General features: G+C 50.1%; 10 protein-coding genes across 10 annotated transcripts; 5 read left to right on the top strand and 5 right to left on the bottom strand.

Annotated features, from left to right (window-relative positions):
• Window positions 1-130: 130 nt before the first annotated feature.
• On the top strand, window positions 131-1,722 carry N7520_009287 (Atg14 domain-containing protein; the record flags this gene model as incomplete). The annotated part of the gene is made up of 2 exons (XM_057143221.1): window positions 131-695; window positions 815-1,722. 2 exons carry the CDS (start codon window positions 131-133, stop codon window positions 1,720-1,722), a joined length of 1,473 nt encoding a protein of 490 aa, XP_056992509.1.
• A 724-nt stretch (window positions 1,723-2,446) lies between these two features.
• N7520_009286 (putative ZIP family zinc transporter) lies at window positions 2,447-3,969 on the top strand (the record flags this gene model as incomplete). Its single annotated transcript, XM_057143220.1, has 3 exons — window positions 2,447-2,492; window positions 2,563-2,754; window positions 2,831-3,969. 3 exons carry the CDS (start codon window positions 2,447-2,449, stop codon window positions 3,967-3,969), a joined length of 1,377 nt encoding a protein of 458 aa, XP_056992508.1.
• Window positions 3,970-4,310: 341 nt separating this feature from the next.
• On the bottom strand, window positions 4,311-5,766 carry erg10B (acetyl-CoA C-acetyltransferase; the record flags this gene model as incomplete). The annotated part of the gene is made up of 5 exons (XM_057143219.1): window positions 4,311-4,829; window positions 4,894-5,386; window positions 5,443-5,518; window positions 5,586-5,635; window positions 5,702-5,766. The coding sequence occupies 5 exons, from the start codon at window positions 5,764-5,766 to the stop codon at window positions 4,311-4,313; spliced, it is 1,203 nt and encodes a 400-aa protein (XP_056992507.1).
• A 276-nt stretch (window positions 5,767-6,042) lies between these two features.
• N7520_009284 (U5 snRNP component Snu114, putative) lies at window positions 6,043-9,223 on the top strand (the record flags this gene model as incomplete). The annotated part of the gene is made up of 4 exons (XM_057143218.1): window positions 6,043-6,062; window positions 6,115-6,254; window positions 6,377-8,605; window positions 8,661-9,223. The coding sequence occupies 4 exons, from the start codon at window positions 6,043-6,045 to the stop codon at window positions 9,221-9,223; spliced, it is 2,952 nt and encodes a 983-aa protein (XP_056992506.1).
• Window positions 9,224-9,470: 247 nt separating this feature from the next.
• Window positions 9,471-10,102, bottom strand: N7520_009283 (iron-sulfur cluster assembly protein CIA2; the record flags this gene model as incomplete). The annotated part of the gene is made up of 2 exons (XM_057143217.1): window positions 9,471-9,844; window positions 9,910-10,102. 2 exons carry the CDS (start codon window positions 10,100-10,102, stop codon window positions 9,471-9,473), a joined length of 567 nt encoding a protein of 188 aa, XP_056992505.1.
• Window positions 10,103-11,738: 1,636 nt separating this feature from the next.
• N7520_009282 (Zn(II)2Cys6 transcription factor) lies at window positions 11,739-14,733 on the top strand (the record flags this gene model as incomplete). The annotated part of the gene is made up of 8 exons (XM_057143216.1): window positions 11,739-11,793; window positions 11,867-11,911; window positions 11,963-12,481; window positions 12,546-12,887; window positions 12,951-13,232; window positions 13,290-13,843; window positions 13,893-14,344; window positions 14,409-14,733. 8 exons carry the CDS (start codon window positions 11,739-11,741, stop codon window positions 14,731-14,733), a joined length of 2,574 nt encoding a protein of 857 aa, XP_056992504.1.
• A 658-nt stretch (window positions 14,734-15,391) lies between these two features.
• Window positions 15,392-15,622, bottom strand: N7520_009281 (CDC26 family anaphase-promoting complex subunit; the record flags this gene model as incomplete). The annotated part of the gene is made up of 1 exon (XM_057143215.1): window positions 15,392-15,622. One exon carries the CDS (start codon window positions 15,620-15,622, stop codon window positions 15,392-15,394), a length of 231 nt encoding a protein of 76 aa, XP_056992503.1.
• A 191-nt stretch (window positions 15,623-15,813) lies between these two features.
• N7520_009280 (uncharacterized protein) lies at window positions 15,814-16,935 on the top strand (the record flags this gene model as incomplete). Its single annotated transcript, XM_057143214.1, has 2 exons — window positions 15,814-15,934; window positions 16,052-16,935. 2 exons carry the CDS (start codon window positions 15,814-15,816, stop codon window positions 16,933-16,935), a joined length of 1,005 nt encoding a protein of 334 aa, XP_056992502.1.
• Window positions 16,936-17,078: 143 nt separating this feature from the next.
• Window positions 17,079-17,920, bottom strand: N7520_009279 (ribosome-recycling factor; the record flags this gene model as incomplete). The annotated part of the gene is made up of 2 exons (XM_057143213.1): window positions 17,079-17,426; window positions 17,489-17,920. The coding sequence occupies 2 exons, from the start codon at window positions 17,918-17,920 to the stop codon at window positions 17,079-17,081; spliced, it is 780 nt and encodes a 259-aa protein (XP_056992501.1).
• A 397-nt stretch (window positions 17,921-18,317) lies between these two features.
• On the bottom strand, window positions 18,318-20,457 carry hscA (putative Hsp70 chaperone (HscA); the record flags this gene model as incomplete). Its single annotated transcript, XM_057143212.1, has 6 exons — window positions 18,318-19,067; window positions 19,124-19,831; window positions 19,887-20,052; window positions 20,116-20,242; window positions 20,302-20,352; window positions 20,412-20,457. 6 exons carry the CDS (start codon window positions 20,455-20,457, stop codon window positions 18,318-18,320), a joined length of 1,848 nt encoding a protein of 615 aa, XP_056992500.1.
• Between the last annotated feature and the right edge of the window lie 258 nt (window positions 20,458-20,715).

The raw sequence follows: 20,715 nt of genomic DNA, 5'->3' as shown, positions 1-20,715 counted from the left end.
GGTATCATCAGCAACACTTCATGTCTTTGGGCAAAATACCATGTTTCCCCAAGGAGCTCTCGCGGCTTCCACAACACACCATGGATGTGGGACTCTCGGTCTTTCAGTTAAAAATAATTAACCGTCTGCGATGAGTTGCCACATATGCACATCTGTCCACTCCCGCTTGCCAGTTCTGTGTCCGACATGTGCCCGCAATCGTCTTTATCAGCTGCGTCTCGAACACACCCAGATACTTCTCGAGAAAGAGTCCATAAGCAACCAAATTCAAATTGCAGTCACCCATGATCATTCCATGAACCAGAATCTCAAGGCTGAGGCAGGGCTCTCAGAAACTGATCACGACAGCTCTTGTCGCTGGGCCCTCCAGACCATCTTAAGTCGGCAGGCTGGCTCGATCTCCAGAGAGGATGCTGTGGCGCAGCAGATAAAGAAGTTGAGGGAGGAGATTGAGGCGAAAAGGGCCGATATATTGGAACGAAAGGCGCGGTTGAATCGCAGACGTTCCGATGCTGAATCGGCCCAATACCAACTTGGAGAGCGGGAGGCTGCCATTTTGACAGGCCTGCAGAACACTACCAAGAGAACCGAGCATCTATGGCACACATTACATAGTAAAACAGCAGAAGCCCGGATTTTCCTATGTCGCGAGGCGGCCCATCTGTACGGCTTGAGGCAAAAGGCATCAAGAAAAGGTGACGCTAGTCAAACCTATGCCCTCGCAGGCCTAGCAATAATAAATCTACGGGAAATGAATGGAAAGACCTCCATATCATATATGCCATTGTCTTATTCCATACTAACAGCTATACAGGCTCCACGCCAGCTCAGATATCTACGTCACTCTCCAACATTGCTCTCCTGCTGGTACTCGTTTCGCATTATCTTTCACTGAGACTCCCCGCTGAAATCATTTTGCCCCACCGGAATCACCCCAACCCAACCATCTATACCCCTGCCGCATCCTACGACTTCCATAAATCCACCGATGAAACTTATATGTCTCAACCTTCATCTAGCCCGTCAGTTTATCGATCTGCAGATACACAGCCGCAGCCGCGTCCAAGGCCATTATTTATTGATAGGCCTCTTCCACGTCTGGCCAAGGAAGACCCCGCCACATATGCCCTCTTTCTCGAGGGAGCTACCCTCCTTGCTTGGGATGTTGCATGGCTTTGTCGGGCTCAAGGAATTAACCTAACTTCTGACTCTTGGGAAGAAGTCTGCAACATCGGGAGTGGCCTGTGGCAGTTACTGGTTGCACCACCAGCGCAGCCATCCACTTTGATGCGGGCTTTCGCCGGTCGAGACACCCAGAACAAGATGAAACCCACTAAAGATTCTCCTCAAACCACAATCCAGCGCATGAAATCTTTTCCTATGCTGGGACACTATTCTCACGGCACCGTTCATTCATTTCTCGGGGCATCCGAGGGATCGGAGTTTATGCGGACATGGAAACTGCCAACCCCAACAAAAATCGCGGATAAGTTAAAGTCCAACCTCCTTGGAGAGATGGCCAGTGCAGAATGGGAGCTGTTGGAAGAACAGGAATGGGAGGACGGGACTCTGGAAAACCAACAACCACCGGCAGCCGAGAGCCACACCACCCGCTTGCCCAGGCCTTCCGAACGGACCCAAAGGACCGAAATAAATGAGGGCAATAATCAACCATCAAGACCAAAGGGCACAAGTGGCTGGACGAAGCTGAACAGTAGATAATATAACTAGTCTTTTTCTTCCTTTTGATCTCGCAAGAATTAATACGAAGTATCTCGTGTATATATAACGGGAGTGGTTTTATTGGGGTTGCCTCACAATGCCTGTAGCCTCACCATGTCTGTAGCCTCACGTGATATCTACACCGACATTTCCGAGGGCCTCTTCCTCCTACAACTGCCTCACGAGAGTCATTTGATGGCCTCTGCGGGTAGCTCGTAGCTCGTCATCTCTCAGGCAGTCAAGTGTCAATTTTGTCCCTCCCACCTTCCCTCTGTATATAGAATCCACTACAATACAGACACATTGCCTCCCTTCAAGGGAGCGCGGACGGGGCCTATCTGACGCCACGGTCTACGACCGCAGCGACAGGTAACCCGTTGCGGCCAAACTAAACTCTTCTTGCTCCTCTTGACTGTGTGAGGTCACCAATAAAATGATACATATAAGCGGATTGCGGAGTTACTGAGAAGCCGAGATAAGATTGTACCGCGTGGCCCGAGTCCCTCCGTTAGGAAACTTAAGGACCTGTGTACTTTCCCCCGACTTCGGGATCTTCTGGACGCAGTGCATTTCTGGAAAACCCCCCTGAACCAATTCCTAGTCCAATTGCATGAAGTTGTCTCGTTAATACGGTCGGAATCAATTCCTGGTGAGAAAATCAAGACTGAAGCTTCTATTTACTGGCGATGTGGCCGCAACCCATTCGCATTTAAAGTCTCCAAACATGCAGAATGCCCAGGCATGGCAGACTACCGGCGAGGGGTCCCTGGGTCAGTATCTTGTGATTGAATCCCCCTATAAGAAAATGACAAAAACTGACCCTTCTATTTTCCCCGGCAGACCTCAAGCGGGCGCTCTCCGGCATATCAGAAATCCCTGAATCTCTCCTAAGAGCAGAACTCCAAAGACGAGACGCCATAGGTTCCTCAAATACAATAGAGAGACCCTCATGTGGCTCCCAGGCGCAGGGCGCCTATAATACACCTTTGCATGTCATGGCGCTTTTCCTCATTTTGGGGCTGAGCACATTCGGTATGCGCCACTTATCCCTAACTGATATGGGTAGATTGTTGACAGATTCGTCCTACACCAGCATGTTCATTTCCAGTCCTTGCGCGCCGTTTCCCCGGTCTTCCGATCCCGCGACGTTTCTTGTTTATCTCTAGGCACTTTGGGACCGGGGTCTTGATTGCGACAGCGTTCGTGCACTTGCTCCCGACTGCATTCGTTTCCTTGACAGATCCTTGTCTCCCTCGATTCTGGAGCCATACGTATCGCGCAATGGCTGGCTTTGTGGCCATGATATCGGTCTTTGTGGTGGTGGTGGTAGAAATGTTCTTCGCCATGAAAGGTGCAGGGCATGTGCATGGCAATGATTATGACACCCTGATGGGCGGCATCGGTCACGAGTCTATAAGCGACTTTGGACATGACACGTCAGACTACTCGCGCTTGGAAGCTCAAAGAGTCCATGGACATATCCGGTTAGAAAGCCTACGACAAAGTGATCAGGCTGAGATGGATGAACCTGCGTCGACTTCTTCGCATGGATCGGAGCGGCCGCGTTCGGCTGGGAGCCAGCCAGACAAGCAGGAGGATGATGATACTGATCTTGATGAGCTCGATGCGTATGCTGACGACGAACCGCCTCGTGGACACTCCCGGTCACATTCGCTTCATCATCACCGGCCGCACATGAGTGGTCACTTTCGACAACAGTCCGGCTCGGAGTTACCAATGCAGAATCCGCAGCGCCAGCTTCTACAATGCCTACTCCTGGAAGCTGGTATTCTTTTTCACAGCATCTTCATCGGCATGGCACTCAGTGTCGCGACTGGAACCTCGTTTGTTGTCCTTCTCATTGCCATCAGCTTTCACCAGACATTCGAAGGATTTGCACTGGGCTCACGCATTGCATCACTCATACCTGATCTCTTCTCTCCCTCGTCCGCAAAACCCTGGCTGATGTCACTGGCTTACGGAACAACCACCCCCCTTGGTCAGGCCATTGGCTTGGTCTTGCATAATCTCTATGACCCCGCAAGTACCACAGGCCTGCTTATGGTTGGCATTACTAACGCCATTAGCTCTGGCCTTCTGCTCTTTGCCGGTCTTGTGGAGCTTCTCGCAGAAGACTTTCTGAGCGAGCCAAGCTATGAAACGCTCAAAGGAAGACGGCGTGTAGAGGCATGTATATCGGTTGCCTGTGGAGCCCTCTTAATGGCATTTGTCGGGGCTTTTGCCTAATTTGCTTGACAGCTCTCTATGCCACTTCAGAGCTATGTGTAACCTTTCCTAGAAGACTAGAAATTCCAAGTATTTTCCTCTATATGCTTCATGTTCGAAGACTGGGGTTATCACGCGGCTGTTGTTGTGCCGGTGTGGTCCAAAAGTTTGACTAAAAGCTATATTTTTTCCTTTGTGTACCCTCCGGAATACGCTACAGAAATTCTTGTCGACGTTGTGAGCTGTTTGGAGAAATATTAAATTCTCTACTTCCAAATTATCTATCTCAAAGATTGCGTTGGTTGGTATTTCGCAGAGGATCGATAGTCATGTCATATCCGTACATCATTAAAAATATCTCTTTAAAGCAGAGATTCGATCACGAGGGCACTAGCACCGCCGCCGCCGTTGCAAATGCCAACGCAGCCAAGCTTGCCCTCCTTCGCCTTCAAGACACCGATCAGAGTGGCCAAGATACGGGCACCGCTGGCTCCCAATGGGTGGCCAATGGCAACTGCACCGCCGTGAATGTTGACCTTGTCCTCGGAGAGACCAAGCAGCTTCATGTTGGCGAGAGCCACCACGCTGAAGGCTTCGTTGATCTCAAAGGCATCAATGGACTCCTGGGTTACGCCAGCGTGCTTCAGGGCCTTAGGGATGGCCAATGCGGGCGCAGTGGTGAACTTGCTTGGTTGCTGCTCAGCATCACCCCAGCCACAGATCTTCGCAATGGGCTTCAGGCCGAGCTCCTTAACCTTGGCCTCCGAAGCAAGGACAACAGCAGCCGCGCCATCGTTCAGGGGAGAAGAGTTGGGGGCTGTCACAGTACCAGTGCCGGGGATGAAGGCAGGCTTCATGTTGCGAAGCTTGTCGGGGTTGAGCTATCCTCACGGCGACATATCAGCAAGTGATCTAGGCATGTCCTTCATCTACTAGTTGACTTACGTTCTTGGGCTCGTCATCCTGAGATACAGTGACACCGGGCTTGCCACGGAAGCCGGGCAGCTCAATGGGTGCAATTTCGTAGTCGAAAGCACCGGCCTTCTGGGCGGCCTGGGCCTTTTCGTAAGTGCGGATGGCATAGTCATCCTGCTGTTGGCGAGTGAACTCGTAGTCCTGTGCACACTCCTCCGCCTGCAGACCCATGAGCTCCTGCTTGCCATAGGCATCCTGCAGACCATCCTTCATGATTCCATCGACCTGGGTCTGGTGGCCAAACTTGGTACCAGTGCGGGAATTTGTGAGGTAGTGGGGGGTGTTTGACATGGACTCGGTACCGCCAGCCACAACGATATCAGCGTTGCCGGTGATGATGGTTTGAGCTCCAAGGATAACCGCCTTCAATGCAGAAGCGCAGACCTTGTTGACGGTGGTGCAGACGGTAGAATCGGGGAGACCAGCGCCAATGGCACATTGGCGGGCAGGATTCTGTCCAACGCTGAATCGGAGTCAGTTTGAAAACGACCACATGGATATGATAATTAGGGGACCTACCCAGCAGAAAGAACATTTCCGAAGAAGACCTCTTGGACATCAGCGGCATTGACACCCTCAGCACGCTCCACAGCGGCTATACATGCCATTAGTTAGTTATCACGATGTAAAGATTTCTTCCGGTACTTGAAGAGTCATCATACCCTTGATAGCATGGGCACCAAGCTGAGGAGCAGTCAAGCTGGAAAGTGAACTGTGCAAGAACAATGGTATTAGGAATGTGTGTTGAGACAAGTAGAATTGAGGAGATATAACATACCCAAGGAAGGATCCCACTGGGGTGCGAGCCGTGGAAACAATGTAAACGGGAGGAAGGGAAGACATGTTGACAACGAATTTTGTTTATAGAATGAAGAGAGAAGAGAAGGAAAGGGGGAAAGGAGAAGCAATATAAAAGGAAAAGAAATCAGGAGGGGCGATTAAGAATAATAGTGGGGAGTGAGGAGCTGTACGGTGTAGGAGCGAGTACTTGGGGGAATGGGACGCTCGGACCAAGTGGAAAGTTGAGTTCCTTCGACTTCTCCGGCGTCACGCCAGCAATCAAATTGGGGATCTTTAACTTCTTTGCGCGTCACCCATTATCCCACTTTTTTCTTTGTCATGGATGACCTTTATGATGAGTAGGTTCTTTTCGTTATTTTTTTCTAATTATCTTTGATTAACCAATTGCAGGTTCGGTAATTACATCGGAGAGGCCGAGTCGGACGAGGAGCAACATGACCAGGTACCGGAAGCCTTCAAGTTCGATGAAGCTTTTGAAGATGAGGAGGAAGATGAGAATATCAATGACCAGCAATTAATGGAGCTTGATGGTATGTTTTTGCGCATTGGAATGAAGAACAACGGAGAAGAAAAGAAAAATTACGACAGAGAAGGACAAAAAAACCCTCTCTGCCCCTTCTGATCGTAAAAAGCTCACCAATTTTTGCTGCAGAAGGACCTTCCAACGCCGTGATATTGCATGAAGACAAACAGTACTACCCTAGCGCTCAGCAAGTATACGGTGCCGATGTCGAGACTCTAGTCCAAGAAGAAGATGCGCAACCTCTGTCCGAGCCGATTATTGCTCCCGTCCAACAGAAGAAATTTGCGCTCGCAGAGACCGAGCTACCACCGGTTTATTTCTCTCGAGAGTTTATGTCTGATCTTCTCAATTTCCCAGAGCAAATCAGAAACGTCGCTATCGTGGGCCATTTGCACCATGGCAAGACCGCGTTCATGGATATGCTGGTAAAACAGACCCATGACCTGACAGAGCGATTACAGAAGCGGATAGGCAAGCGCAAGGAGGAACAGATCCGATACACCGACGTGCATTTCCTAGAGCGGGAGCGTGGTCTCTCGGTCAAGGCCGCGCCAATGAGCTTGGTTCTCCCTGGAACCAAGGGCAAATCCCATCTCCTCAACATCATTGATACCCCCGGACACGTGAACTTTGTTGATGAGGTAGCTGCATCTATTCGCTTGGCTGACGGTGTTGTCCTGATCGTTGATATCGTGGAGGGCGTTCAAGCGAACACTGAGCAGATCATCAAGCACGCAGTCTTGGAGGGCCTTCCACTGACCCTAGTTGTCAATAAAGTGGACCGCCTCATTCTGGAGCTTAAGTTGCCGCCGAATGATGCCTATTTCAAGTTGAAACATGTGATTGAAGAGGTCAATACAGTCATTGAGAACGTTCTACCAGGCCAAGGCGAGCAGCGTCGAGTCAGCCCGGAAAAGGGCAACGTCGCCTTTGCATCCAGCTCAATGAACTGGTGTTTCACTTTGCAGTCATTCGCCCGAATGTACGCAGACACTTATCCCCGACTCGACTCTACCGAATTTGCTGCTCGACTTTGGGGGGATATCTTCTATAATCCTCGCAGCCGAAAATTCACTCGCAAGGGTGTGGAAGAGAACTCGAAGCGTTCCTTTGTCAAATTTGTCCTGGAGCCCATCTACAAGCTCTATTCCCATTCACTCAGTGAGAGTCCCGAAGATCTCAAGCAAACGCTTGCTAGCGTGGGTGTCAGTTTAAAGCCCTCGCAATTGAAGACTGATGCAAAGGAGCTCCTGAACCTTGTTTGTGAGCAATTCTTCGGTCCCCCTACTGGATTTGTGGACATGGTTGTCCAGCAAATTCCTTCCCCGGTTGATGGAGCCCAGAGAGCATTGGATCGATATTACACTGGTCCACTGGACTCAAAGGTTGCGTCATCTATGGCTTCTTGTGATCAAGATGGACCTCTAGTCATTCACATCACCAAGCTCTTTAGCACCACTGATGCTACGGGTTTCTCGTCCTTTGGAAGAATCATGAGTGGTACCGCCAGACCAGGTCAACAGGTTCGCGTTCTCGGTGAGGGTTACACGCCCGAAGACGAGGAAGACATGGTCATTGCGACTATATCAGACACCTGGATTGCGGAAACCGCTTACAACATTTCCACGGATGGTGTCCCCGCCGGTAATTGGGTTCTGCTTGGGGGCGTAGATAACTCCATTGTGAAAACAGCTACTTTGGTGCCTCTCAAATTGGAAGATGACGAAGAGCCCTACATCTTCCGGCCTATTCGACACATGACCGAGTCAGTATTCAAGGTAGCAGTGGAACCGGTCAACCCGTCTGAACTGCCCAAGATGCTGGACGGCCTGCGCAAAATCAACAAAAGCTACCCCTTGATCTCTACCAAGGTCGAGGAATCTGGTGAACACGTGGTCTTGGGTACAGGCGAGCTATACATGGACTGTGTGCTTCATGATCTTCGACGGCTGTATTCTGAGATGGAGATCAAGGTCTCCGACCCGGTCACCCGTTTCTGTGAGACGGTGGTTGAAACCTCTGCCATGATGTGCTACTCTATTACCCCGAATAAGAAGAACAAGATCACGATGATCGCCGAGCCATTGGATGAGGGGGTTGCAGAGGATATCGAAAGTGGTAAAGTCAGCATCAAGGACCCTATCCGCAAGGTTGCCCGCTACTTTGAGGATCACTACGACTGGGATAAGCTCGCAGCTCGCAGCATCTGGGCGTTTGGCCCTGACGAGATGGGACCGAATATTCTCCAGGACGACACATTACCATCTCAGGTGGACAAGAAGCTTCTGGGGACTGTCCGGGACTCAATCACTCAGGGATTCAGCTGGGGTGCGAGGGAGGGTCCGTTGTGTGAAGAGCGTAAGTTACCTCTAGCATTTTTCTATTCTGGATTATCGATACTGACAAGCCTTAGCCATTCGAAACACCAAGTTCAAACTCACAGATGTATCCCTTGCTGATCAGGCCATCTATCGAGGTGGTGGTCAGATCATCCCCACGGCTCGTCGGGCGGTATACTCGTCATTTTTAATGGCATCCCCCCGGCTCATGGAGCCAATCTATTCCTGCACCATGACAGGTCCTGCCGATGCGGTTGCTTCGGTGTATACCGTCCTGTCGCGCCGACGAGGCCACGTCCTGTCCGACGGTCCCATTGCGGGAACCCCCCTCTACTCCGTGCGGGGACTCATCCCAGTGATTGACTCGTTCGGTTTTGAGACAGATCTTCGCATCCACACCCAAGGTCAGGCCATGGTCAGTCTTGTATTTGATAAATGGAGTGTGGTACCGGGTGATCCGCTGGACCGAGATGTCAAATTGAAGCCATTGGAGATGGCCGGGGCCATGGCTACTGCGCGAGACTTTGTTCTGAAGACAAGACGGCGCAAGGGGTTGGCAGAGGATGTGACGGTCAGTAAGTTCTTGGAGCCGGAACTGTGGAAGGGCCTGAAGGAGAGTGGTGTTTTAGACTTATGATCACCAGTAAGAAAGCAACGCAAACAACCAATTTTACTCTGGGAAGGGGGTTTTGGAGGCTACGGAGTCATCGATTATTGAGCATCTTGGCCTCTCTGTAATTCTAATGCGCTCATCAAAATTATGCAAATGATATTATCCAAATTAGCAGTCTATTTCGTAAAATGGGGCTCGTAAAAACCGGGAGTAGAAAGTGAGCCCCCCGGCTGAGTGCTAAAAATATTACAACCATGGCGAAGGGACTTCTTTATTGACAGGTTTCCATCATCTTGGCGATGACCTGCATCAAAGCACCATTCTCCAAGGCGGCAGCAACTCTCTCTTTGTCCCCCAGCTGCTTATTGACCTCATCTCCCGTGCTATGGGTTCCCTCCTTGATACGTACATCGACGCGGAAGCGAGGTGGCAGAGATTGTTCCAACCGCACACGAACTCCCAGGCCAATCACTGTTGCAAGACTGCAGTGGGTGATTGTCGGTGTGATCAAAACAACGACAGTCTGAAGAGGTGAATCTGGAACGTTGGGGAGAGTTGGTTTGATAAAGATGTCTGGAAGGGAGACGACTGCCAGTTCGCCCAGTGATAGGGGATGTTCTGGATCCGAGATTGACTTGATCAAGTCTAGAAAAGAGGGGTGAATTCAATAAGATGGATTCAGTTAACTTAAGAGGGAAAAGGTCTCATACCATAGATCTCTTGCTCGTCAATTGGCTCTTCCAACAGGTCATCATCTTCCGAGTCCGATGAAAGAAAGTCGGCAGGATTCGGGACCGCAGCAAAGATGCCGGAGTTATAATCCCCTGCTTTGATAGTGGAGCGATCTCTAGTGGGGAGATCCGCCACGTTGAGGATCGTGGGGTTGGAATTCTGCATCTCCATGATGTTATTATTAATTTAAGGTAAGGATTAAGGATAAAGGAGGGGCAAAAAGCTGAGATTTTGATAAAGAAAAAGCTTATCGGTTGGTTTCACGTGCCGGTAGATCCTCGGTCCATTTCCTGTTTAGGTAAGCTTTGTTTTTAGGTAGGAAACGGAGTCCTTTGGATATTTTACTCATAGACCCCATAGGGCTTAAGGAGTGGACAAAGGAACGATATGGCTTTGACCCCCTGAACAATGCTATTTAGGTTGACAAAATAATGGCCTGGATTGTGCTGCACCCTATGACTCCACTTGTGATCCCTATCTTTGTAACCATGGCGGTTTCCGTCGGTTCTTCCAGAACCCTAGAGGAGGGGGGGGGGGGGGGGTCCACTTCTTAGGCTATTTTGCGTCAGAGAACCCAAAAAGCCACAAAAGAGAAAGATAAAACACGGCGGTTTCATCTTAAAAATGTGGAAGAAATGATTTAGTACCTCGGAACTTAACCGTGAATAAAGGGGGAAGAATAGAGAAAGGAGGGTTTTTTCTCCGAACGTACATTGGTATCGGACGTGCATGGTATCGAACGTGCATGGTATCGAACGTGCATGGTATCGAACGTGCATGGTATCGAACGTGCATGGTATTTTATTTTATTTTTCCGGTGAAAAGAAAATGTGATCCATATACTAGTTAGTATCCATAATGGCGAAATCTGAATCGAAGGCTTATGTTCCGTTGTTTTCCCGAGGTTTCTGCTTTTTTAAAAGAATTAAGGAAACTGGATTTTTCCCTTTGAATTTCCTCTCTATCTCCTAGATTTGAATATACTTTTAAACCCCTATTAAACATCGAAGGTATACTAACAGAGTAATTAAGTTAACTACTGTAGTAGTGAACTCAAACCATAAACTAGATTAGTCATCAGATACCGTACCATTACGTAACTTTCAATCCGGATCGTCCGCCTCCACTGAATCCACCGTGCGGGCGCTATTGGATGTCCATCACCACCTTGGCACCCCTCTCAGCTTTCCTCTCCGCCCTTTTCCAATCTGTTCTCCCCCTCCCTCAAATGCGCCCCTGATGTCTCCACCTTAGATGCTTCATGATGCCCTGAGCGTGTCTGCTGTAAGTCTACCTGAACGACTCTTCATTATGCGATCGCATGATTCGACATCTAACCTGAACAATTGCTTCAAGCACTCGCATCCCTGTGCCGACTGAACGACCCTTTTTTCAAATCCCCTCTGCGACACCTCTAGGTCCTAGTGACTAATCCAATCCTCTTCCGGGCTTTCTGGGTTGTGTGGGAGCTGTCGCATATCTTCGAAGTTGTGCGTTGATCCCGGCGCAATTGTGTTGCGCTTGAAAGCTACCAATCGCATCACCTAATCTCATCCTTGAATCTATACCGGAGTCAATCACAAAACACAATCACCCTGAGAGTGCTGTTTTGTTTTGTAATCCGCCTTATTATCCCCTCCCCACCCCATTAACCTCCCAATTCCGCGGCCGGTCCTTGCGGATAATCTCACCGAATTCTCCTCAATCAATCGCTTTACCAAGTGGAGCTCAAACGAGAGAGTGCAGAAGAGAAAATTAAAAACAAAAATCCACGAATCTCTCAACTGAGAACCTAACACGATTCAAAATGCAAGGCTACTCCTTTGCACCTCCGACGGGACCTCCCCGCGAGGGCCAGAAAAGTATATTCATCCTGAAATCCCAGCATCAAATAGGGCCAATGAAAAAATGGATGTTGATCTGGTCTTGGTTTAGATTACGTGTTTGTTGATGAGCATAATCGTCACAAGAGGCTAAAGGGTAAGGTGTATCATTACCTAGTGGCCATTTCTTTGAGTTAACTTGAAGCAGTAATGCGCGCATGCAATGGCTGCCGGAAAAGGAAGATCAAGTGTGATGCTGCAACAACTAATACCTGGCCATGTTCGGCTTGCACTCGTCTGAAACTGGTCTGTGTTCCTCCAACAATCGGACAGGAAGGGGAATTTGGCCCAGAGGCCCACGACGTGGATCCCACTGAGACGGGAAGTGCCTCCGGTCAAGAGGCCTCTCACCATTCATTCTCAGTATCTCCAGCCTACAGAGATGGCAATCAAGCCACCCTGGGGCCCTTGCCTTCGTACGATGCAATGGGCATGTATTCCCAGTTCGTTCATGCCCCTCCAGGCCAATCTGGAATATATAACGGCATACGATCTCCTCCCATGATCATACCACCGCAACCTTATCAACAGCCTTCAATATATTCCGCCACTCAGTCATCTTCCATTGGCCCCACGGATCGGGCAGTCTTCGTGGAACCTGACTCGTCTACGGCAGAGAACCTCAGTGAGGTTTTGGGGGAGCTGAAAATCGACGAGACAGGCATCGGTATGCTATCTGTTTCTTATACATTTGAATCGACTTCGAATACTGAAATACTAATGTTCCCCAGCTCCCTATATTCGAAGACAACGAACGGATCGCATCGAGCCTGATGCCCCTGTTCAAGATGACGCGGAAGAAAGGTTGCCGCCGCTCAGCACAGGCGCGGGTGCCACGATTCGAATCCCACCAGAGCTCATGCCTGCAGAGGAGGACGTGATGGAGTATTTCAAAATTTACTTCGATGAGATTCATCCATACGTACCTGTCATACCTCGAGCCCATTTATACTACCAATGGCAAAATGATCGCCGCTCTATATCTCCTCTTCTTCTCGAGGCTTTGTTTGCGTGTGCTGGGAGGTTATCGGAGGAGCCTGCTGAGGGTGCCCAGTGGCTTGCGCTGGCAAACAGTGAGTCGTTCATCAAACCCACGAAAGATATCCATTCTTGCTGATCTCGCCACCTACTCTCAGGACATGAATCGAGTTTTATGGACGTTCCACGAGTGAGCACGATCCAGGCCATGCTTCTCCTCCTTAAAGCCCGGGAGTCGTTACCCAAGAAAGGATATTATTACCGGTCCTGGCAGACTGTCAAAACCATTATCGCAATGGCCAAGGATTTGGATATCCATGAACATTATAGCAATCACGCAGAAAGACGGCCTTGTGATCTGAGCCCGATTGAATGTCTGATTCAAACTCGGATCTGGCAGGTCCTTTTAGTGGTGGAGGTGATGATCGGAGCACCCCAGGGTAAATTTCAACCAGTCGATTGTCTATTTCCAGGATCACTAACTCGAATATGCTTAGGTCGCTCGGATTATGGCGTTGACCCCCAGACTGTTGATATGCGCCCGTCGTTGGATATCAGGGGCTTGGATGCCTATGAGACCGATCGCTCACGGCAATATGCTTACTTTGTTCGCAACGCACATCATATTCGCATCATCACAGATCTTTATCACAAGGTAAAAAAGCAAAAGGACTGGGGCGCCGATCCTCGATTCGTGCAGAAGAACCCCCTTTTCGATGATTGGCTTCACAACCTACCACCTGATCTGCAGGTCAATTATCCGCCTGATGGCTCTGCCCCATGGCTCCCTTCTCATTTCGTGGGCAATATGCATTCTCATTGTCACCTGGCGATCATCCTACTCCATCGACCACAGCTTCAAGCATCCCAATCATTTGCAGCAGGGGGGGACTGGAAGGTTCATTTCTCTTTGTGCTATTCATCGGCCAAAAGCCTCTGTCGCTTACAGGAGGCCATTCTGGAACGATTTGGGTTATCCGGTTTGTTATACATGCAGCGGGGGATCAACTTCTCCATATATTGTATTCTCACATGTACCATGCTTCATTTGGTAAGTATTTGAACCCAGAGTTGATGGGAGCTATTTCTGACGTGTACAGGTCGCAATCACGTCTCCTGATCCCGAATTCAACTCGGATGCTCGTGAATTCTTCACCCGCCACATGCGCATTCTCGAGCGATGCTCTACTGCCTGGCCTATGCCGGAGACTCAAGCTCAGATTGATTCTTTGCGACTGGCCTTCTCGGCGGATACCAGTCGCGCCTTTGAGCTTAAGCCAAGCTTCCCTTACGGCAGTCCCTCAGAGAGCTACCACCCTAGTCCGCCTATGGATGCGCATTATCATCCGCACTTGAGCCATGTCCAATCTAGAGTGGGTTTCAATACACATCCAATTACTCCTCCGATTTCCGCTGGTGCTGAAGACTCGAAGTCCGACACATCCTCTCAGTTGCAATCCCTTGGAATGGTCCCCCATCAACCGGCTGCCACCCATTCTCTCGATCAGCCTTTGGTGGATGAAAACAGCTGGGACCCGTCCCGAATCATCCAGTAAGTGACGAAAATTTTTCTGGGCCTTAAGTGAGGTATATTTACTAACCCCCCCTCTCCATAGTCAATGGGATATGGCCTTCTCCGTGAATCCCTCTACCGTCAGCACCAACTCTCCCCCAATGCCGATGAGTAACCCAGCCCAACAACCGATGTCAAATATGGTAAATCACCAATACTCAATTCAGTACGACTCGCCCTCCAGGGTAGCCCTCCCCCCGACACAATCAGTCTCCCCGCCACAATTTCAAGCACCCCAGGTTGTGTTCAGCGCTCGCGACTGGCAACAGAGCGTAGCAAGTGTATATGATCCCCAAGGTTCGAAGCGGCGGTGGAATTATTCAGTTGACATGGACTCTGACAACATCGTCAAACGTCAGCGTGGATAGTTCGGCCACATGCTCTACATGAAGCTTTCTTGGTTATCGACTCTGTCAACATTGACCGGATCATTGTTTTCAAATTCTTCTTATGCTTCTTGATTCCCCATTGCAGTACTGCTAGTTCGGGTTTTGTGTTCTCTCTCTCTCTCTCTCTCTCTCTCTCTCTCTCTCTCTCTCCATATGTCTGGTGTTACATTGTATGCTGTGGCATCAGACTACGGCTCTTGAACTTGGAACGAACCTTTTGGTAAAGATGACCTCGACGCAGAGATCGCGGATTGAAATGACGATTGAATAAATGAAAAACCCTTTGTACAATCATAACGAATTTTGGCTTCAAACGGCCACTTCCAATGAAATGGTATTTGGAATCAACATTTGGAATTGCGCTTCTGATTCCAATTCAAGATTTTGCTCCCCGAACTCCATGCGTAAACACTTTTCCTTCCCGGATACATCTTTCGAGTATCCCACATTTCATTCTCCCTTGTCGGTTCTGATTCTCTATAGTCGACGGAGATGAACACAGACCAAGAATGAAAAAAGGGTCTCTTCAGAGTAGACCAAGTGACGTGTTGTTAGGTAGTTGGTGTTCTCAAAGGGATGGGATTTCAGGATGCGAGAGTAGGAGGGTCGTGAGTATGATTGATTCACGAAGGCCGTATTATTGACCTCGACGACCGATTCCAATTCTCTCTTCACGAGATCGAACAATTCGGGCCTTATCACCTGGAAGAGGTTTCAACTCATCACTTGGGTCATATTTGGTGTTCGAGTTGTTTCCTCTGCCTTGCTCGGGATGTTTGTTCTCATCCAACTGGCGAAGCCTCGCCTCTTCAAATGCAACAAGATCTTCCGACGTGACTGTGATGGCAGTGGGCTTTCGGCGTAACATATTTAACTTCGAAGCTCCTCGACTTGCTGGCGTTGAATTAAGCTGAGAGGGACAAAGGCGAGGGAGAAGCCGACGGGGTATGAAGGTACGAACACGTGACCGAAAGTTACGAAGTTCCCGAACCCAAAAGTTGTGCTTTTCCCCGTCGACTTCGGCTCTTCCCACCACAACGTCCTTTCTGTCAGTGCATCATGATTCCACTTCGGCAGATCGTTCGCAATGGCGATCGAGTGCGATTGGGGTCGAATATTCCTCTTCGCTACTTCTCCGTTTCTCGCACCGTTGCCGTAGAGGGCGACGGTGAGCCTGCCCGTATGTGTCTACACCAACGTTGAGGGACTTGCAATTGCATGGACTTCGAACGGAACTCCGGCAAAGTGTTGCAGATGTGCTCAGGATCTTAATTGATTTTTTTTTTCAAAGAGACAGGAAGCTCCGTATCGAACCGAAAGTCCACCGCAACTTCTCCCCCCAAGCCTCGCCCTTTGAACAAAGCCCCAGGATCTGGACCGCAAAGCAGACCTCGTCCCGCCAAAGCCCTAGATGCCAGAGCATTTGCTGCGCCAAGAGCTGGTGGTGAGCAACCCAAGATCATTCGCAGCCCCCGGCTTCGGACCGCTCGAGGCGGAAACCAAGCCCAGGGCAAGGGCAAGCCAGCAGCCAAGAAAGACCGACGGAAACCTCGAACTAGAATGTCAAGAAAGACGGAAACGGATGAAGGCGAGGATGTGAATGCCGCTGCTATCGAACAAATTGAACAGGAGCAAGTGCTCAAGGCTCGACCGACACCGGTTCGCTACGAGCCCCAGGAGATCGACTTCTCCACGCTCCAGCAGACCTGGCCATCTCTTCCGACCGACACAAACGCTCGATCGGCTGCAATTCTGGAAAAATTATCCAATCTCAGCGGTCGTTTCCCGAATGGATATGTCCCTCCCTACGAACTGGGTCGGCGGATCTGGAAGGGTCAAAATGTTTTGTTCCACAGCGAGGCGGAAAAGGAGGAGGCAATGGAAGAGGTCAAGCGATTGGCTCATGCTCGCGCGGACAAGATCTCCCAGCAAAAGGGGGATCTTGTGGAGCCTCGTATCGTCGAGTTCAGTGCCATTGACACACAAGAGTCCAAGGTCTTGCTTGAAACATATGCACAAGGGAAATACCCCTCTGTGGAGGTTGTTCAGGGCCAACCGGCTATCCTTGGCGAGGTAATGAAGAATCTCCGCAACAACGGGACATACGAAACTGCAGGCAAGAGGCCGCAGTTCTTGGCCAAAGTCGAGTCCCTACTGGCCTCCAGTCGTGTCAAGCGTTGAGAATTGCAAGTGATCTGTACTATATTGGCTCGATTATCTGGGCGCTTTTTGTTCCTTTCTGTTTTTCCTAGGAGGGGGCGACACTTTGCCCTGTCCCTGTATCTAGAATTACAAGTGTGACTATCTTACAAAAGCAGAATCATTCAGGCCTGCTCCAATGTCTTTTTTGCTGCGTCAAAGAGATCCTTGACTTCTTTCTGGCCTTTATCGGTCGCTTTCTCCATCTGATCATGAGCCTTGCGTACGTCGTCAGGTCGCGCCAATTTCTTCTTCTGCAGATCTTGTAGACGCTTATGCATAGCCCCTCTAGAGTCACGGACGGTGCTGGTGGCCCTCTCAAAGGCCTGCTTGGCTGCTTGGACACTTTGGTCCCGGGATTCCTTTGTCGGTGGTGGGATTGGAAGGTTGAGCTGAAGGGAGTTATGGGGGTCTGGTTGCGGAGTCAAAGAGAGGTTCGAAGAGATAATCGCCGACGTGACCGATTTGATATGCTGTACGGGAATACCGTTAGCGACTATTAAGGGCTGTTGCTCTCTTATGACACAAAACTCACCTCTTCTTCAGAGACCAATATTGTCACCATCCTGCCTCCCTTGGGCACAACCTGAGCGAGATCACGTAGTTTGACAGATTCATGGCCGTCTTTGCTCAATTGAACTTTTAATCCTTCGAGAGACGCGGTATTGAATCGTCCACCGGCGCGAAGCTTCGAAAGGTCATCTTTCAGTCGGGCAACAGCGTTTGAGATGCCAGTCTGGAGTTGGGATAGATCAGACGGATCCTCTGAAGCCACAGGGTTAGAAGCTGTAGCTGTGTCCGAGGTTTTCTTTGCCTTGTCCTTCTTCTTAGACAAGGTGGGTGAACATGTAAAACTCCGATCCTGCAGGGTAATAGGAGAGGTGAACGGTGTAGGGCATGGCAAACGTAAGTTCCCGGGGATCCGTTGTCGTATAGAGGTAAAAGACGGTCGAATAATGCGATACATGGTCGAAGGTGGGAAGGGTTTAGGAAGAAATTGATACAGAGAAAGAGAGACGTGGGGAGTTAAAATGGTAAGAAACCCACAATTTAAAGTGTCCCATACGATCAATAATCGATACACTCAAATCATAATGTAATTCCAGAACACTGATTCGTCACACATTAAATTTGCAACGTCGATCTTCGTCTACATAAAAAGCATACTTTTTCAAAGTGAAAAAAAAACAAATAATAAAAGAAAAATCACTGCGCCCAAAGTTGTCCGGCTTTAAACACCAAAACATGGACCAACATGTCGCCCCTACCCCCATCTATATGGCGCAGATTCACCCCTCCAGACGCTATCCGGGGGATAAGGGTAGATAGACCTAACATTGACCATCCTATGTTCATCGATCAATTTAGCGGGTGGCCATGGCCTTGGTGATCAGGCGCTTCAGGGCCAGCTCCTTCTTCTTCAGGTCCTCGGGGGTAGAGTCCTCAATCTCGAGCTGGGCCATGGCGTCGCTGAGAGCAGACTCAATCTTCTCCTTGTTGCCACGCTTGAGCTTCATGGACATGCCGGGGTCGGAAACGATCTCCTCAACACGGGAGATGTAGGACTCGAGCTGCTGGCGGGACTCGAACTTCTTGGTGAAAGCCTCGTCGCTGGTCTTGAACTTGGCAGCATCCTCAACCATCTGGTCGATCTCAGTGCTGGACAGCTTGCCGACAGCGTTGGAGATGGTGATGTTGGCAGAGCGGCCAGAGGTCTTCTCAGTAGCGGTGACCTTCAAGATACCGTTGACATCGACCTCGAAGACACACTCCAGAGCGGCCTCACCGGCGCGCATGGGAGGAAGAGGAGCGAGGGTGAACTCGCCCAGGGAGGTGTTGTCAGCGCAGTTGGTACGCTCACCCTGGTAGACAGGGAACTGAACGGTGCTCTGGTTGTCAACGACAGTGGTGAAGGTACGCTTCTTGATGGTGGGGACAGTCTGGCCACGGTTGACGACCGGGGCGAAGATGTTACCCTCCATGGCAACACCGAGGGAAAGGGGAACAACGTCAAGGAGGAGAAGGTCCTGGGTCTCGGCGGAGGTGGCCTTTCCGGAGAGGATACCGGCCTGGACGGCGGCACCGTAGGCAACAGCCTCATCGGGATTGATGCTCTATAAGATAATAAATCAGTAAGTGTCATAATAAAGGGGAGTCAAGAGGATATTACCTTCTCGAGCTGCTTGCCGTCGAAGAAGTCGCTCAGGAGCTTCTGGATACGGGGGATACGAGTAGAACCACCGACGAGGACAATCTCGTCGACCTTCTTCTTCTCCATACCAGCGTCCTTCAGGACCTGCTGGACGGGGTCCAGGGTGCCGGAGAAGGCCTTGGCGTTCAGGTCCTCGAAACGGGCACGAGTGATAGAGGAGTTGAAGTCCTCACCATCGAAGAGGGAGTCGATCTCAACAGTGGTCTGGGTGGCGTTGGACAGAGTACGCTTAGCACGCTCGCAAGCAGTGCGCAGGCGACGGAGGGCACGAGCATCACCGGAGAGGTCCTTTCCGGTCTTGCGCTGGAACTCCTTCTTGAAGAAGTCGAGCAGGTTGGTGTCGAAGTCCTGACCACCAAGGTGAGTATCACCAGCAGTAGCCTTGACAGTGAAGACACCACCCTGAATGTTCAGAAGGGAGACATCGAAAGTACCACCACCCAGATCGTAGATCAGGACGTTGCGCTCCTTGTCAGACTTGCCGGAACCAAGACCGTAGGCGATAGCAGCGGCAGTAGGCTCGTTGATGATACGGAGGACGTTCAGACCGGCAATGGCACCGGCATCCTTGGTAGCCTGACGCTGGTTGTCGTTGAAGTAAGCAGGCACGGTAATGACGGCCTTCTCAACCTTCTTGCCGAGCTTGGTCTCGGCGACTTCCTTCATCTGTTCTCAATTGTGAGTATTGCAGCTGTTACAACTATAGCCGAGAAGCACTTACCTTCATGAGGACCATGGAGGAGATCTCCTGGGGGGTGAAGGTCTTGGTCTCACCGAGGTACTCAACCTCGACGGCGGGGGAAACACCCTGGTCGACAACCTTGAAGGGCCACGACTCAACATCCTTCTTGACAATGGGGTCATCGAAACGACGACCAATCAGACGCCTTTTTATTACTAGTTAGACACAGCCAGATCAAAAAAGGGAACATGGACGATTCGGTACTCACTTGATGTCGAAGACGGTGTTGGTAGGGTTCATGGCGGCCTGGTTCTTGGCGGCCTCACCAATCAAACGCTCCTTGTCGGTGAAGGAGACAAATGAGGGAGTGGTGTAGCTACCCTGGTCGTTGGCGACTGGATTATTCCCAGTCAGTACACACAATTACCAAAAGGATTCGGGGAGAAAAACGCACTGATCTCGACATTGGTGCCCTCGTAGTTGGCCACACAAGAGTAGGTGGTGCCTGCGGATAGAAGTCAGAGGGAGGAATTGAGATACATGGGATTTTTGCAAATATCATACCAAGATCGATACCGATCGCTCCGTCGTACACCGGAAGGTCCGCCATTGTGAATTTGAGTGGTAGAGTTGGAGGAATGGAAAAAGGTGGGAAAGAGGGGTTTGGACGGGTCGAAATTTTTTTTTATAAAAGCAATGCCCACACTATGGGCAGGGCAGAAAACTTTGCGGTGGCGGTGTATCACGTGGTGTATGAAGAGCCGAATGATGACTTAGCATTCAACTTTTTTACGAACTGACACCTGAAATATGAGGCGCGACTAAAAACAAACCACAACCACCCGACTACGAGTGATGCACTGATAAG

Source organism: Penicillium odoratum (genome assembly GCF_028828045.1).
Source record: "Penicillium odoratum strain IBT 22623 chromosome Unknown utg000006l_segment0_segment0, whole genome shotgun sequence".
Classification (NCBI taxonomy): Eukaryota; Fungi; Ascomycota; class Eurotiomycetes; order Eurotiales; family Aspergillaceae; genus Penicillium; species Penicillium odoratum.
The sequence above is the reverse complement of the archived record's forward strand: the minus strand, read 5'-3'. Positions and strand labels throughout refer to the sequence as shown.